At 42.6% G+C, this 18,277-nt stretch overlaps 1 protein-coding gene across 1 annotated transcript; it reads right to left on the reverse strand.

Moving 5' to 3' along the window:
• Positions 1 to 2,939: 2,939 nt before the first annotated feature.
• LOC133460764 (zinc finger protein 665-like) lies at positions 2,940 to 18,219 on the reverse strand. The gene is made up of 3 exons (XM_061741531.1): positions 18,074 to 18,219; positions 16,814 to 16,912; positions 2,940 to 5,387 (listed from the first exon to the last, which is right to left on the reverse strand). Exons 1-3 carry the CDS (start codon positions 18,143 to 18,145, stop codon positions 3,852 to 3,854), a joined length of 1,707 nt encoding a protein of 568 aa, XP_061597515.1. The 5' UTR covers positions 18,146 to 18,219; the 3' UTR covers positions 2,940 to 3,851.
• Between the last annotated feature and the right edge of the window lie 58 nt (positions 18,220 to 18,277).

Here is an 18,277-nt window from a genome sequence, read left to right on the forward strand (position 1 = left end):
ATAAATACAGCCTTTTTGTTGTAAACCGTCTCTCGCTGCCTCATTTTTATGTTGCGCCTCTGTTCCCCTAGTCTGGGACGTAACAGTGTCTTGGCCCGCCGATTTCAGGGCATGGCAGTGTCCGTAGTGTAGTGGTTATCAAGTTCTCTTAACACGCGAAAGGGCCCCTGTTCAAAACTGGGTAGAAACATGTATGACTTTGCAATAGCATTATTTGGACTTGGAAAACCACTCCAGTCCTCTACTTGGTGCTCAGGACAGGAAGGCTGAGCACCTCTTTCTCATATTGGGTCTCATGCAGAAATGAAATTTGTTGCAGTTCCACAACTGACCAAAAGTCAGTCATTCTCCATTCACCTACACTTTAAAATGTGCAACTTTAGAACAAAAAAACATTAACTAGCTGACTTTAGAAAAGATTTAGAAAAGTTTTTTCTTGATTGTTTTCACACCCATGACATCTCTGTGGTGGATGTTTTTTTATTGTACCACAACAGGACAATGTATATAAAGCCATACATTTATTTCTAATATGATTCATATGAAGATAACTTCAAAAGTCAAGACTTGAAGAAAAGGAAGAGATAAAATATATCCCAGAGAATGAGTCTTTCAGAGCAGCCAGGAGAAAACCTGCAGTATCCATCTTGCTTTCAAGACTTGTAGCAGAATTTTTTACAGGATTTCTTTTGTTATGCCCGCCGACTTTGCAGGTCAAAGCATGTCAGTTTCTGTAGTGTAGCGGTTATCACGTTAGCCTAACACGTGAAACGCCCTGTTTGAAACTTGGTGGAAACGTGAGACTTTACAGTGTTATTATTTGGACTTGGAAAACCACTCCAGTCCTGTTCTTGGTGCTCAGGACAGGAAGGTCGACCATCTCTTTCTTGCATTGGGTCTCATGCAGAAATTAATTTTGTTGAAAAGGAAAGTAATTCACCTAAGTAATAATTCACTTACACTTTAAAATGTCCAACTTTACAGGAAAAAGAAACATTAACTGCCTGCTATAAAAAGAGGGAAAAAATGTTTTTTTCTCAAGGTTTTTTTTTCACACCTATGACATCTCAGTGCTGGATGATATTTTATTCTACCAGAAAAAGAACAACTTATATAAAGCGATACATTTATTTCTAATATCATTGATGTTGTGCCACAGGGGGGGGTGCTGGTTCAGTTATCAAAGAATTATTAATGATTGTCGAAGGACAATCATTAATAATTAATAAAGTAGATTATCAAATTGAATTATCAAAATGACTTAATCAAAACGGGGCACCACCTGATTTAAATCAAGAAAAAGATAACTAAACAGCAAAAATCAGTCTCAAGGTAGATTATTCTTCAGAATAATAGTGAAGGGAGGAGTTTGAACAAAGGCCTTGGCAACAACAGTTGTGACAAATAAGCACAAACAACTTCTCTCATTCAAATTAATCAGAATTTATTTACACAAGTGTCGAGAAGATGGTAAAATAACACTTCGGATAAATTGTGATGGCTAAACTACCCAAAAACAACTAACTAACTAAACATGTACACAAAACTTCAGATTACCTGAAGGGGGGTGGGGGAGGTAGTAGGAGCAGAATTAGGGGAGAAAACAATAGGATAAACAAACACACTCAACTAATGAGCACAGTTGTGACGGGATCACCAGTCCGGCTCACAACGTAAAACTAACTTTTAAAATGTGTTACTAAGTTTCTCTGCCCAGACACAGAACAGCCTCTTACGTGAATCTTTGTAAATGAAGAGAAAGTGGTTTGATCCGGCCGGTCAGTGTTTCTTGATGAAACAAAGAGTAGTTACGCTCAGCAGGGGATCCTGATAAAGAGCGGCTCTCTCTCTGGTCCTCATCTGGACCAGAGAGAGAGAGTGTGGATGAGGGGAATACATGGGCACAGCAGCTGGGCCTCCTTCAGCTCCAGGTCGGTCCAAAGGCGTTCACGTCGAGGCCTGCAGGGTCCCTGGTTCGGCTCCTCTTTGGGCTCAGAAAACTTGCGGGCCACTCGCTGCGAAACGGACAGAGCAGAGGGGAAGAGAGCGAGGAGAAGAGAGCTTTTCCTTTTATAGCTGGTCCAGGAAGTCAAGGCCCCCCCTCTGGCTTGGGGTCTGTGTCCAATCAGGGGCTGTTCCTTATCACTGCAGGGCCTTAGATGCAAATCCTGGTTGAGCTTTGCGTCCATGGGGTTTCCTTTGTTCCAAACCATGCGGTCAGGTATCATAAACTCGAGGCTGGTCTCAGCCTGAGGTCCCAGAACTGGGCCTCAAAAGGTGACCCAAGGCCTCAACTGTTCATACAATCACACAATCCATAGTTCATATCGGACTGTGGCCCAACAAATATTTCTCATATCTTTTCTCATCATTTGTATTGTGCTGGCCGATCGGGACGGCTGAATTCCTCATTCTGCGCTGGGTGAGGGGATGGTGGGGTGGATTGGACTTGTGGGTGTATATGTATGTGGAAATGTGTGTATCTGTGTATTTTATATATATATATATATATATATATATATATATATATATATATGCTTTAATGCATCTAGAAATATTTGTGTGAGAATGCCCGTAATGAATAAGATTGTACACGGTAAATAATGTATGCTTTTATGTATAGATGAATACAGGGTATACAGGGTAAATAGTGTTTATATAGAGGGACATGTAACTGCAAATGGCAATAATCACCCAGGGATCCGCAAATGTATACTCATGTATACCACAATATGTTTACACTGTGTAAAATTGTTAATATTAATTTGTGTAACTTCTCAATACATTAAGATTTTTGACATCTGTTTTGGGAGAAATCTCACTTAGAATTCGAGAGCGGTCGGCTGTGCAAAAATGAATCAGACACACGCTCGCTTTTGCTATAAGATATGAATACATTTATTACCAGCCAGAAAAGCAAGCAAAAAAAAGAAGACTCACACACAACTGCCCTTTGCTAGGATAACTGTGTCAGGTTATCCCCCGCAAATGGCAGAGCAACAAACAATTACACAGGGGCTAGGCTTGATAACTCTTACCTCGACACACAAAGGACTGGAGAGCCGGAACAGTCCAGGGGCAGAGCAGCCATCAACCCGCTCGGCGTCCGTGCACTAGACCCGCAGCTGACTCTGACCCGACTTCCGTCTTTCTCCGTCTTTATATGACAGCTCGCGGAGGGGGAGCGAAAGGGCCCCTTCAACCCCCGCCCGCAAGCTCTCACGCTAAGCCTTGGTTCACACGGGACTGAGCTTCCCGTGTGAACAAGCGCCTCTCTCACAGTTACATTAAACAACAGGTGCATAGCTGATATGACAGTTTTGAGAACTAAGGACATTTCAGGACACAAAACTTGTTTTTTCTTCCATCATTCCACCTCTTGGCCTGGAAATGTCCTAATTCAAAAACAAGCATAATACATGAGCATAATTAATAAACAAGCATGATACATGAGCATAATTAATATGAAAAGTTGAATTAAGGGCATTCCAGGACACCAAACATATTCCGCCTCTCAACATCCAATAACAAGCTGCTGCTTCAAAAAAAAAAGTCTCTTGCATTCATTGTTCAAGTATGTTCGAGCATGTCTGTTACTTACACCACCATCATATTCAAAATAAAGACTTTTGAATTGAATTCTTGTACTTAATTTTCCAAATCTGGTTATAACTGAACAGCTCCTACAGCTGTAAGAATATGCTGCTTTTTTAAAAAAATATTCAAAATCCTTCCCACAATCGAACCACCAGAATTATTTCTTTCAAACTAAATTAACTAAACTAAATTGGTGCCTTTTAACTGAACTCTCGAAATAAATGATTTTAGCACTGATCACAAATGTACACTTTTTATTCAGTGTGAATCCGTTTATGTCTCGTCAAATGACCTTGCAGGGCAAAAGCCGCTCCACACTGATCGCATTTGTAGGGCTTGTCTCCAGTGTGAACACGTTGATGACTCGTTAGAGTACTTTGCTGGGCAAAAGCCTTTCCACAATGATCGCATCTGTAAGACTTGTCTCCAGTGTGAATACGTTGGTGACTCGTCAAATTACCTTGCTCGGCAAAAGCCTTTCCACAATAATCGCATCTGTAAGACTTGTCTCCAATGTGAATACGTTGATGTTTCGTAAATTGATCTTGCCGGGCAAAAGCCGCCTCACACTGATCACATCTGTAAGGCTTGTCTCCAGTGTGAATACGTTGGTGACTCGTTAGAGCATCTTGCCGGGCAAAAGCCGCCTCACACTGATCACACCTGTAAGGCTTGTCTCCAGTGTGAATACGTTGATGTCTCGTTAGAGCACCTTGGTCGGCAAAAGCCGCTCCACACTGATCGCATCTGTACGGCTTGTCTCCAGTGTGAATACGTCGATGTCTCATTAGAGCACCTTGGTCGGCAAAAGCCGCTCCACACTGATCGCATCTGTAAGGCTTTTCCCCAGTGTGAATACGTTGATGTCTCGTTAGAGCACCTTGGTCGGCAAAAGCCGCTCCACACTGATCGCATCTGTAAGGCTTTTCCCCAGTGTGAATACGTTTGTGAGTTGTCAAATCACCTTTCCGGGCAAAAGCCACTCCACACTGATCGCATCTGTAAGGCTTGTCTCCAGTGTGAATATGTTGGTGACTAATTAGACCACTTTGCTGGGAAAAAGCCGCTCCACACTGATCGCATCTGTAAGGCTTTTCCCCAGTGTGAATACGTTGATGTCTCGTCAAATGATCTTGCCGGGCAAAAGCTGCCCCACACTGATCACACCTGTAAGGCTTTTCCCCAGTGTGAATATGTTGGTGAGTCTTCAAATGAACTTGCCGGGCAAAAGCCGCTCCACACTGATCGCATCTGTAAGGCTTTTCCCCAGTGTGAATACGTTGATGTGTCGTTAGCACACCTTGCAGGGCAAAAGCCTTTCCACACTGATCACACCTGTAAGGCTTGTCTCCAGTGTGAATACGTAGATGTCTCGCTAGAGCACCTTGCTGGGCAAAAGCAACTCCACACGGATCACACCTGTAAGGCTTCTCTCCAGAGTGAATACGTTGGTGTCTCGTTAGTTGACTTTGCCGGGCAAAAGCCGCCCCACACTGATCACAGCTGTAAGGCTTGTCTCCAGTGTGAATACGTCGGTGACTCGTTAGAGTACCTTTGTGGGTAAAAGCCGCTCCACACTGATCACAGCTGTAAGGCTTGTCTCCAGAGTGAATACGTTGGTGAGTCGTCAAATCACCTTGCCGGGCAAAAGCCGCCCCACACTTATCACAGCTGTACGGTTTATCTCCAGTGTGAGTTTTCTTATGGATCTTCAGGTTTGATGAAGTAATAAAGACTTCCTTGCACTGGTCACAGCAGTATCTTTTGAGTCTTCCTTTGACTTTATGATTCTGAAAAAACAGAGAAGATGACTTAGATTATTTTGGCCGTTTCAGTTCAAATGAAGTGCTGCATTTCGTGTTCTTTGCTGTGAAACAATTAAGTTTATCTTATGAGGAATGATGTTAAACATATTCTGTTATGACTGGTCCTTAACAGTATGAGACCTTCAGATGAGACTTAAGGGGGGCGAATGTACTTGCATGGCCGACACGCGTATCCTGGATTCGTTTTACACATCTGCATTGTCCAAAAAACACTGAACGCCTCTGCAACCTGCAGTCCTCGGTTCGCCCACGAGTGGTGCTGGTCCAGCTCAGAGGACCAGTTGAACATGAGTGACTTGACGTGGAAGTCGGGAAATTGTTGAATTCTTTTGAGAGAGGCTGGCTGAGCAGGAGCTGTCATCCTCATATTTATGATCGACATTGCCACTGCACAGTGACAAACATCCGTGTCAAATTAGCGGGCGGCAAATTGGCAGTCCTTGGTACAGATATGAAAATATACAAGCAAGTGGAAACAACTGTGTAACATTTATGTCTGTGCTCGCCTGAAGATGCAGGGCAAACACAGCAGTCATGGTGCTGATGGGTCGACACCAACTTTACTCCAGATATTTCGGTAAATGAATCTCTTGACGACATGCGCGTGTATGTTCCAAGCTTGTAACTGGCTGCTATAGATTGTCCCCATCGCGACATAGAGCAGGATGACAGCCAACTGCTCTGCTGCGGTCTCAAACACACCTGGGGCAAGGTGGGTAAGGTGTCTTGCCTAAGGACACTACGACAGCAACTGGGACAGAGCAGGATTTGAACCGCCAACCTTCCGATCATTGGACGACCCGCTCTACCACCTGAGCTGGACTATGTGATGCGTAACAATCTGAGTACCGTATTTTCGCGACCATAAGGCGCACATTTTTTTTTTTTTTTTTTTTTTAAATGTGCCGGGCGCCTTTTGAAACGGTGCGCCGTGTCTATTACCTGAATTACGGTAATGAAAGGCCGGCCACCATGAGAACGGTAAAGGGAGAAGGGGGCGGGTGAAGCCCCCGTGAGTTGCGACGTGAATGAGACTCCACTGAGCTGTTTAATGCGAAACAGATGATGAAAACTTTTAAGGATTTGCTTGATGTGTAAAGTGAAATAAAATACAATCAAACTAAGTTTTGCTCCGCTCTATTTAAATAAGCACACTTGTGTGTGTGTGTTCTGCAGCGCGTGTGTTTTGCATGTCGGGAACCGAGGAAGCACCTGCCGTGGGTTTGCGGGGTCCGATCGCCGCATCCCCGCTGCAGATCCAGTGCTCTTTCCCCGGGAGCCCCTGCTACAAGTCCATGTGGGCTCCTGCAGTCCTGGCCGGTCGGAACCGGTGACTTTCCCCGGTTAAAGCAGCGGCTGGAGCAGCGCGCTGCTGCAGCCGACTTCCTGGTTCCCCAAGCGGTCCGATCACCTGGTTCCTGGCCGCTTTACGAGAAGGGATTTCTGGGGTCTGTCTCAGGTCAGATCAGCTTCACCCTCCGAAATTTGCAGCCAAATCTGTCGGTTACAAACCCGGTACCGGATCCCGACATGCGCGTGTGTGTTCGCGACGCGACACACACTTACTGGTTTATGTGGCGCTGGCCTGGCGCAGCTGATGGACAGAAACTGTGGTGATTTTTAAAAGAAAAACTTTGCATAAGACATTTCCAGCCGGAGTCATTATAAGGGTGAATGAAAGAGGGGGCTGGATGAAGGGATGATGATCAAGAAGCCGAGACAGGTCTGGAAATTCGGACAGGCGCAGCTGAATTAACGGAGCTCCTGTCGGATAGGCTACAACCCGGTACCGGATCCCCGACAGCGCGTGTGTGAGCGGGTCCAGCGCGGGGGACCCGGGACCCGGGACCGCCGCGGGACCAGCGCGGGGGGGGGCGGAGCGGGACCCGGGACCCGGGACCCGGGTCCCGGGTCCCGGTCCAGCGCGGGGGAGCAGACGGGGAGCGGACCCGGTCCAGCGCGAGGGAGCAGACGGGGAGCGGGACCCGGGACCGCCACGGTCGGGATTTTTAAAAGAAAAGCGTTCCCTAAAGAGACTTTTCCAGCCAGAGTGAAATGAAAAGGGCTGGATGGATGAGGAGATGATCAGTGGCTGAGACAGGTTTATGTGCAGCAACCCGGTGGTTTTTTTTAAATTCTTTAATGCAGAAACAGAATATGAACCTTTGAAGGGTTTGATTGATGTGAAAAGTGAAACAAAATATCAAACTAAGTTTTGCTTCCGCTGTATTTTTAGCGCGTGTGTGTTTTGCAGCGCGCGTGTCTGCAGCTCCGTCTCCTTAGACGGCGCCTTTTGGGTCGGTGCGCCGTATGTGTGTTTTAAAACCAAAAATGACACACAAAACTGAGGGTGCGCCTTTCCACACAGTGCGCCATATGGTCGCAAAAATACGGTAAGTCCCTCTATTTTTCCACTTTCATTCAGGTCATCCCCACTGGTGGAGCACTGTAATTTAACTTATCATTGTAAACTGCCTGTGTATGTGTCTATATTAGGGAAAATAATCCGAACCGTTCGGTACAACTGCTTCGGTTCGGTGCGTGCCGTTCGGTTCATATGCATGCGAAACTTTATCAGTTTTTCATAATGGAAGTAATGGAGTGTAGTAGCAGGGACACACCTGCGGGTGGCGGAATGCAGTTGTAGCGGTTGCTTGTCTCAGCCGGCAATAATCACACGAAGAAGAAGTTTAGCAGCTGAGTTGTGGAGATGGCTAGTGGCGGCGTTAAAACATAAATAGAAGACGCACCGGCAGCACAATATCGCTCTGCAGTGTGGAGGCACTTTGGGTTTGGGGTGACATACGAGGCCGGCAAGAAAGTTGTGGACAAAAGTACCACCGTGTGCAAGCATTGTTCGACCCGCGTTATTTACGCTGCCGGCAACACGTCCAACATGTTGACTCACATGAAGAGACATCACCCCACTCTGTCACTGGACAGCACAAAGAGGAGAGGTACAGAACAACTTGTACTCCCTGCAGCTTTTAAACTACCTTTAAATGAAAAGTCCGACAAGGCAAAAGCTATAACCGAAGCAGTGGGGTGTTTTATAGCTAAAGATATGCAGCCTTATGCCGTGGTGGAGGGTGGGGGATTTCAGCGCATGTTAAAAGCGCTTGAGCCACGATACAACGTCCCCTCCCGAAAATACTTCAGCAACACGGTAATACCCGCACTTTATGAAGAGACACGAAGAGGAATTGTTAAAGAGTTGTCTGAAGCAGCGTGTGTAGCCCTTACTACCGATGGATGGACCTCCAGGGCTACTGAAAGTTTCCTGACTGTAACTGTCCATCACATTACCTCAGAGTGGGAGCTAAAAAGTTCCGTTTTACAGACCCGCCCCCTATATGACAGCCATATAAGCCAGCATCTCTCTGAAGCACTGACAGAAGCACTGACAGAATGGAAGTTGGAAAGGGGCAGCAGCACAATCCCTGTTACTACAGACAATGCAAAAAATATGGTGAATGCAGTCAATGTAACAGCTGGACTGGGGCCACAAATTGGCTGCTTTGCACATACTGTTAATCTTGCAGCCAAGAATGCAGTATCAGTAAATCAGGTATCCCGACTCCTGGGTAGAGTTAGGAAGGTGGTAGCATTTTTCCATAAGAGTACAACAGCCAGCCATGCCCTCAAACTCAAACAGGCGATGCTGGAATTACCAGCTCACAAATTAATTCATGATGTCACAACACGCTGGAACACAACATATGACATGTTAGAGCGTTATGTAGAACAGCAGGCTGCCATCTATTCTGCTCTGATGGACAAGGATATGAAGAAGAATGTCAAGGACATTGCCGTTTTGACTGACAGTGAGGCAAAACTGGCAGAGGATCTGATAAAGATTCTCAAACCTCTAAAGACTGTGACGACACTGATGAGCACAGAAACATCTCCCTCAGTGTCCATGATCATCCCTCTGCAGAAGATGATACTGAAATCCATGACACCAAGTGAAGAGGACAGCTCCACCTCCAAAGATGTTAAGGCAGCCATCACTAAAGACCTGGAGGGCAGATATGGGAACCCTGAACTTCAGGACTATCTGCACAGAGCCACAGCACTGGATCCAAGATTCCAGTCCCTGCCATACTTGGAAGAAGCCTCTGTTCAGAAGATCTACCGTGATGTCACCAGAGAGATCATGGAAATTGAAGGTATTTTTTTTTATTTTATTTTGTAATTATAACTGAATTTATACTAATTTTTACCTATTTTATCATCATAACAATTTCTCTATTTTTTTAAACTAAACAATGATGAGAAACAATGAAGAGAATGATTTTTGTGTCTTTGCTGCTATGAAAGTATTGTTATCAATATTTTTAAAACAACTTTGCTATTTGTCATTTTATTATGCAGGGTCAACCCAGAGAAGCCCAGATGGCCAGTTCATCCTCAGCTGGAGAGCCAGAGGCATCAGGGATGTCATCTCCTCCCCTTAAAAAATCTGCTATGGCAGAGCTCTTTGGAGAGCTCTTTACAACAGAGGAGAGAGCCACCAAGCCTTTGTCCCACATCATTAAGGAGGAAATCACAGCATACAGGGTCACAGGCTGCATTCCTGTGGATGCAGATCCACTTGCTTGGTGGAAAAGCAACGAACATAAGTATCCTCACATTGCTAAGTTAGCACGACGTTACCTTGCAGTCCCAGGTACATCTGTACCAAGTGAGCGAATTTTTTCCACTGCAGGGGACATTGTCACTGCAAGTAGATCTCGTCTCTTAGCAGAGAATGTGGACAAATTGATCTTCTTGCAAAAGAACATGAAAATATGAGCAAAGCAGTGTTGAATAGTGCAGTGTATGTGTTAGTTTTGGTGTATGCTGCACTTAAATTTCAAGTGGCAAACTGATTATTTTATTTTAGATGGCACAGTGACACTTTAATTTCAAGTGGAAAAATTATTTATTTTGTTATTTTAGATGGCGCGGTGATACGTTTTTATAAGAAATCCAGCATTATTTCTTTGTATTTCAAACACTGTACTTTTATTTTTAAGACTGAAGAAAACTCATCTTTCAATTAGAAATTTCAGAGTTGAAATATGTTGACATTGTTTTTGTGTTGATTTTAAACAAAGGAAACTAAACCGAACCGAAAACCGTGACCACAAAACCGTGATGTGAACCGAACCGTGGATTTTGTGAACAGTTTCACCCCTAATAGGAGGATATTTCAGTTGCTAGTATGGTTGTCTGTCTCTACAGTCATGAAAGTTAAATGCTATTAAAGCACTTTAAACTTTAAATCAAAGCATTTTGTTTTTTTCATATAAAATAAAATTTTATATAAAGTTTAGAAGTTTTGGGGCTTTTTCTTGGCTCCTGCGCTGCTGAAATCAGGGCTTATTTCTATTTCTGAAAGGTGGCAACCCTAGCACCGATACCAGCTGCTGTTCGTATAACGATGCACGCACGACAGTTTGTAACTGACGTATGTAACTAGGTGCGCTTGTTTTATGTCTCTGAGAAGGAGAGACGAGAGCGTGCGAAAAGCCTGTAATTTAATTGCCCGCGGCTAAAAGCAAATACGTGACAATATATACTCGAATATTCACGATATAGTCAATTTGTACATCGCACAGAGTACAAGCCGAGATACATCGACTATACTCGATATATATCGCACAGCCCTAACTACAATATGAAATAGAAATGAAAGCAAGATATTTAAAACAGAACTATTATGAATCAGGTCCCAAAGCAATTCAATTATTGACGAGACGTTTAGGAAAACAACAAGCAGAAATTACAGTCAATAAAATGTATGACCCCAAAACAAATCAGCCCAAATATAAACCAAAAGAAATTGAAAATATCTTTAAAGATTATTACAAAGAACTCTAAACTGAATAGTCAGATTTGAACCAGGAAAATATTAAAACTTTCCTCAACTCCCCAGACCTACCTTCAATAGGCACAAAAAGTAACAAGGACAACAATCAATGAAAATCGGAAAGCAATTGGCAAATTAAAATCAAATAAAGCACCTGGTAGCGATGGATTTCCCTCTGAGTGGTATAAAAATTTTAGTGAAGAACTAACACCACTACTCCACAGTAATTTCAATTGGGTTATGAGTGATAATAACCCCCCCCCCCTCCCTCCTGGACTGAAGAAATAATTTCACTTCTTCCCAAGCCCCTTAACGATAAGGACTATTGCCAAAATTATAGACCGATATCAGTATTAAATATTTGATAGTTAATTTGGTATTTGTATACTTACAGTGGGGAGAACAAGTATTTGATACACTGCCGATTTTGCAGGTTTTCCCACTTGCAAAGCATGTAGAAGTCTGTAATTTTTATCATAGGTACTCTTCAACTGTGAGTGACAGAATCTAAAAAAAAAAAATCCAGAAAATCACATTGTATGATTTTTAAATAATTAATTTGCATTTTATTGCATGACATAAGTATTTGATCACCTGTTAACCAGTAAGACTTCCGGCTCTCACAGACCTGTTAGTTCTTCTTTAAGAAGCCCTCCTGTTCTCCACTCATTACCTGTATTAACTGCACCTGTTTGAACTCGTTACCTGTATAAAAGACACCTGTCCACACACTCAATCAAACAAACTCCAACCTCTCCACAATGGCCAAGACCAGAGAGCTGTGTAAGGACATCAGGGATAAAATTGTAGACCTGCACAAGGCTGGGATGGGCTACAGGACAATAGGCAAGCAGCTTGGTGAGAAGGCAACAACTGTTGGCACAATTATTAGAAAATGGAAGAAGTTCAAGATGACGGTCAATCTCCCTCGGTCTGGGGCTCCATGCAAAATCTCACCTGGTGGGGCATCAATGATCATGAGGAAGGTGAGGGATCAGCCCAGAACTACACGGCAGGACCTGGTCAATGACCTGAAGAGAGCTGGGACCACAGTCTCAAAGAAAACCATTAGTAACACACTACGCCGTCATGGATTAAAATCCTGCAGCGCACGCAAAGTCCCCCTGCTCAAGCCAGTGCATGTCAAGGCCCGTCTGAAGTTTGCCAATGACCATCTGGATGATCCAGAGGAGGAATGGGAGAAGGTCATGTGGTCTGATGAGACTAAAATAGAGCTTTTTGGTCTAAACTCCATTCGCCGTGTTTGGAGGAAGAAGAAGGATGAGTACAACCCCAAGAACACCATCCCAACCGTGAAGCATGGAGGTGGAAACATCATTCTTTGGGGATGCATTTCTGCAAAGGGGACAGGACGACTGCACCGTATTGAGGGGAGGAGGGATGGGGCCACGTATCGCGAGATCTTGGCCAACAACCTCCTTCCCTCAGTAAGAGCATTGAAGATGGGTCGTGGCTGGGTCTTCCAGCATGACAACGACCCGAAACACACAGCCAGGGACACTAAGGAGTGGCTCCGTAAGAAGCATTTCAAGGTCCTGGAGTGGCCTAGCCAGTCTCCAGACCTGAACCCAATAGAAAATCTTTGGAGGGAGCTGAAAGTCTGTATTGCCCAGCGACAGCCCCGAAACCTGAAGGATCTGGAGAAGATCTGTATGGAGGAGTGGGCCAAAATCCCTGCTGCAGTGTGTGCAAACCTGGTCAAGAACTACAGGAAACGTCTGATCTCTGTAATTGCAAACAAAAGGTTTCTGTACCAAATATTAAGTTCTGTTTTTCTGATGTATCAAATACTTATGTCATGCAATAAAATGCAAATTAATTACTTAAAAGTCATACAATGTGATTTTCTGGATTTTTTTTTTTAGATTCTGTCACTCACAGTTGAAGAGTACCTATGATAAAAATTACAGACTTCTACATGCTTTTCAAGTGGGAAAACCTGCAAAATCGGCAGTGTATCAAATACTTGTTCTCCCCACTGTAACTCTGGAAAAATTGGGATTTAATAATAAGTCAATTCCGTGTACCAGGTCTATATATAACAAACCCACAGCTAGGCTGAAAGTGAATGGCTCTTTGTCAGAAAGATTGACCTTAGAAAGAGGAACTAGACAGGGCTGCTGCCTTAGTCCAACACTGTTTGCTCTGCACATTAAGCCGTTGGCCCAGATGGTTAGACAAGACCCTTCAATAAAAGGTATAGATATAAATTAACAAAAACATATAAGTTTGTTTGCAGATGATATTATGATTTATTAAAAAACCCAGTTGTTCATTCAAGCAGCTTACACAAATTCTAGAAAGATTTGGTTTATATTCGGGCTATAAAGTAAATATACTTAAAACCTAACTTCTCATGTTTAATTGCTCGCCTAATCAAGAACTGAGGGAATGGCAGATAAACTGGGAAACTAAATAAATTAAATATTTGGGCATAAAAGACCTTTCTAAATTATATAGAAGCAAATATGAACACATTGATAAAAACATAAGGGAAGACATTATCAGCTGGATCACCTATCCAACCTATGGGATTAATTGATTGAGGATAAATGTGGTTAAAATGAACATCATGCCACGTTTGCTATAAGTGTTCTTATCTTTAACGGTTGTGATATCAAAAGAACAATTTAACAAATGGGATAAATGCATAAAGATGTGTGGGGGGAGGCAAATGACCCATAATACGCTATACCACTTTATAATTGTCTAAAGACAAAGGGGGAATGGCACTCCCAAACCTAAAAGAGTCTTTTCATGCCGCTCAACTGCGTCATCTAATCAGCTGGTGTGATAAGGAAAGATATTGAAATCTCCATATCCAAAAACCCAAATCAAAACGAATATTGGGGAAATGGAGACCCCCAGCCACATAAGAGGAGAACATAATTTTAACCCAGTGATTTCATTCACTTTAGAAAACACTTTGGACACCCCTGCTCTAGCGGGTGAAATATTGCATATTGCCTCAGCCTGAAATAAAACAGTCAATTCATGATACTTTCTCATCTCCTAATTTTTATACCTAATAATACAATGTCAGTGTTGTGTACATGAGACAACAATATTGACGAATTTATGGATTTCACGCTGTGATCGGTGATCGGCAACATCGGGATCGGCAGATACTGATTTTCGAGATCAGTGATCGGCCTTCAAAGAAATCCTGATCGTGCATCTCTAATTATTGCTATTATTATTTTCTATTTGACAGTTTATTTCCTGATCTGTAGATCTGAGGAATTCGTCTTAAATGTGTTTGTTAACATTGATAATTGACATAAATCAAAATTGATTAAAAAAAATGTGGTGATTGTTAAAGAGCATATTGCAGGTTAGGGTTTTTTCAAAAAATTATACCTGACCTTATGTGAAAATGACTATGTGAGAAGTTAATGTAGGATTTAATATGTTTTACAAGACATAAGGGCACGTATTCAGAGGAAAAAGTGGCTGATTTTAGCAAAGCTCCTGTAAACGCTTTTTTTTTTTCCGAACACTGCGTCATATGACGTAGCAGCAGGGAGACGTCTCCACAGCTCTGCCCCATCTGACTGCGCAGACCCCGTACACAGGTAGCCGGTATCTGCTAAACCAAAGATATTTTCCTACGTTTGGACCTGTCATTCACATGAAAACGCAAATAAACTAATGTTTAAATAAACTCTGGGCAAAGTGAAGATTTTTGAAAACTCTGTTTATGTAGATGAGTGTAAACAGAGACAACCGGAGTTTTGCGTTTTCAAACGTCACATTATGCTCCAAAACAACAACAAATCTGCTCTGAGTCTGACGTCTAACGTACGACCTTTGTTTACTACAGAACTACAGATGATCCACCATCTGTTCTCCAAGCTATTTATTAAATAAATGGTCTCTGCTCTTGACCACCGTTTACTGCGTTACACCGACGCAGAGCCTACGCTGTAGGGTACGCGGCGACGCGCAGCCCTACGGCGTACCCTACAGCGTAGGGCTGCATGGATTTAACGCGGCAGCTCTGTGGTGGGACACCCCGGGGGACTCGGGCTCGTTACAGAGAAGGGGACGCGGATTCCGGTGTAGCTGCGCAGCGGAGGCCCGAAGGCTGGAAGAACAGATTATCTACAGGTTTGGAATGCCTATGAATGTGGTCGAAAACGCAGATCTTCGGTTATGTGTGGAAGGTTTTTTTTTTTTTTTAACAACGATGTAATGTGGATGCAAATTATTTTATAAACGAAGGGGGGGAAATATTCGGTTTTAAAAATACCCGGCTATTTCGGATGCATTTAATCAGAAAAAAGAGAAGATAATAAGCTTGTTTTCTGTTTAGAAAGTACAAACGTAGACAGATTACAAGTACTCACCCATCTTTTAGGAGTTATTTTCGGAGTTTCTTTCAGGAGCGCACGGGCGGGTGCTGCGGTGAATAAAGGCTGATTTATGGTTCTGGCGTAGGTTACGCGGCGCACGCAGCGTTCGGTGCGTCGCTGCGTACCCTACGCCGTAGGGTCTGCGTTGGTGTAACGCAGACCCATAAATCAGCCTTTTAAAAAGCGAGTTTCAGCTGTCAATCAAAAGAACGTGGGGGCCCTAACGGGTTCGTAATTATAAGGCTGTGGCCCGTCATATTGGTGTGAATACACATTCACAACCTCTTCAGTGTCACAACTAACATTAAGATCCATTATTTTTCCTATTGTTGAATTCACCGCACACCCCGGCGCTACGTCACTTCCGGTTCAGCTTTCTCAGATGCAGAAGTAAAATACTCTCACAAAAACAACTCAGGAGGTCACTGTAGTACATATTTATGCGTATTTCAATGAAAATTCAGTTCCTACATTATTTTCCTACACATTGATTCACAGGTCTCCAACCTGCAATATGCTCTTTAAGGACTCAGTAGACTGATAAGCGGTTTCTATTTTGTTGTTTGGAGCCCTTTGTGGCTGTTCATGGTAAAATCGCGTAATACTTACCCCATTTCCGGTTACGTCATTTCCAGTTTAGACAGGAAGTGGAGCGGACGTAACAGGTTTCTGTGTTTTTCTCCCTTCTCTATCTTTTTCTATGCCTCACTAAGATGCAATGTCTGTAAGTACATGTGTTTATAAGGTTTATATTAACATTTAGAGTGCATTATTTGTGAGTTACAGCCACGTTGTATGTTTAGAAGTAGTATTTAGTACATATTTGATATGTTCTTCCTGTTAAATGCAGTACAGGCAAACGTAGCTAATTTACTTACCTGTGTGTAATTAAGGTATGTTATACTTACCTGTTGCCTACCTTTTGTACTTATATTTAATATACATATATTTTGTAATATTTTGGGTTGCAGTTTCACACTGTGGTTCAGTAAAGCTTCCAAAACAAGTCCCAGCTTCAACTGGATTTATTGGACTCTGTGTTTAACTGACTGGGTAACCTAACGCTGGTGAGACCAGAACAGTGATGATATCCTCCATCTCTAGACCTGCCCCCCCTGGCTCTGTGGGCCTGCTGATGGCCGGTGTCTCTTGGACCTTACCTTGGTGTCAGTGTTACGGGCCTCAGGTCCTGAGACCGCTGCAACAAGATTGGAGCTTTGCCTCACGGAGTTGAATCCTCCTAACTCTCCTCTGGAAACCTGGGAAGCAGAATTGAAACGTCAGGAGGGAGCCGGCCGTCTTTCTTCCCCGGAAAGCTTGGTCTGATTTATTTTGGAGAACGCCTCTCTCTTCTATTGACTGTAAACTTTTGAAAGAAGGGTCGATAATTCCTGTCAGCCAATGCAATCAGAGTTACCCACGTGCGTATTCTCCAAAGGTAAACAGTCGCCAGAGCATACTGAGTGCACGGACGCCAGTGAGCATTAAACCAGTTTAAAACAAATATAAAAACATGATTTTCACAAGGTACAAAGAGGAAGGGGTTTAGCGCCTTTATATATATATATATATATATATATATATATATATATATATATATATATATATATATATATATATATATATACACATATACACACACACACACACACACACACACACACGCACACACATATTATGTTATATAAATTATATTTTATATATATATATATATATATATATATATATATATAGATATAGCGCAGATGGAGTTAATATAGAGATAGTATGGTGTAAATAAGTATATTTATATAAATATTTATATTGTCATGTGTGTACAAATATATAGAAATACTCAAATGTGTGTATGTATGTATAGGTAAGTGTGTGAGTATAATTATAGTATAGTTAGTTATTATAAATACATGTTAATAAATGATTAGTGAATGGGGGTATAGAATTAAATATGTAACACTTCCTACTGCTTTTTGCACATGTAAATTAAGATAGTAAGTGTTAAAAGTATGAAATTATTTGTTTTGTTTTCTTATCTTCTCTTTAATTGTTGTTTTTTACATGCACAAAATAAAAATAAAATAAAAAAATAAATAAAAGTTCTCTATCTCTTGGTGATGAATATGGTTTGGGTTACAAAATAATCCTGAAGGAAGAAGATGGCATAAAAAATAAGTGTAGATTAAGTTTTCAAAAACTACGTATGAGTGATGCTGGTGCTCTGTTTGAAACCAGATGGGTCATTGTCTCGGTTTCTTTGTTTCGGGCCATGTGGTCAACTGGAAGACAATGTGGTCTTACAGTTGATGTTAGACCTCAGAGTTGAAGTTACACCTTTACCATGTTCAACACGTGGCTGCGGCTCAACACTTGCAACATTGTTAGACTCACTAAATAAACTTTAAAGGTTTCAAACAAAAACGTACCTGGTCCTGGTCCTGCTGGTCCTGGTCCTGGTCCTGGTCCTGGTCCTGGTCCTGGTCTTTCTCCTTCTCCATTCTTCCAAAATGTTTCAATCTTCAATGTAACGGGAGTTTCTCTGGTCTGAACCAGAGCAGTGGATAAAACAGAGGCGACGCTTCCATAGGACTCCGTTGGAAATCATGGCGGCAGCACTTCCGCGTTATGGA

Source organism: Cololabis saira, chromosome 15 (assembly GCF_033807715.1).
Source record: "Cololabis saira isolate AMF1-May2022 chromosome 15, fColSai1.1, whole genome shotgun sequence".
Classification (NCBI taxonomy): domain Eukaryota; kingdom Metazoa; phylum Chordata; class Actinopteri; order Beloniformes; family Belonidae; genus Cololabis; species Cololabis saira.

Coding starts and splice junctions, on each gene's coding strand:
- LOC133460764 (XM_061741531.1), bottom strand. CDS start 18,145: ATGGAGAAGGAGAAAGACCAGGACCAGGACCAGGACCAGGACCAGGAC. Junction 16,913..18,073: donor ACCAGCAGGACCAGGACCAG/GTACGTTTTTGT, acceptor TCTGCTTCCCAG/GTTTCCAGAGGAGAGTTAGG. Junction 5,388..16,813: donor CCCGTAACACTGACACCAAG/GTAAGGTCCAAG, acceptor CTGTTTTTTCAG/AATCATAAAGTCAAAGGAAG.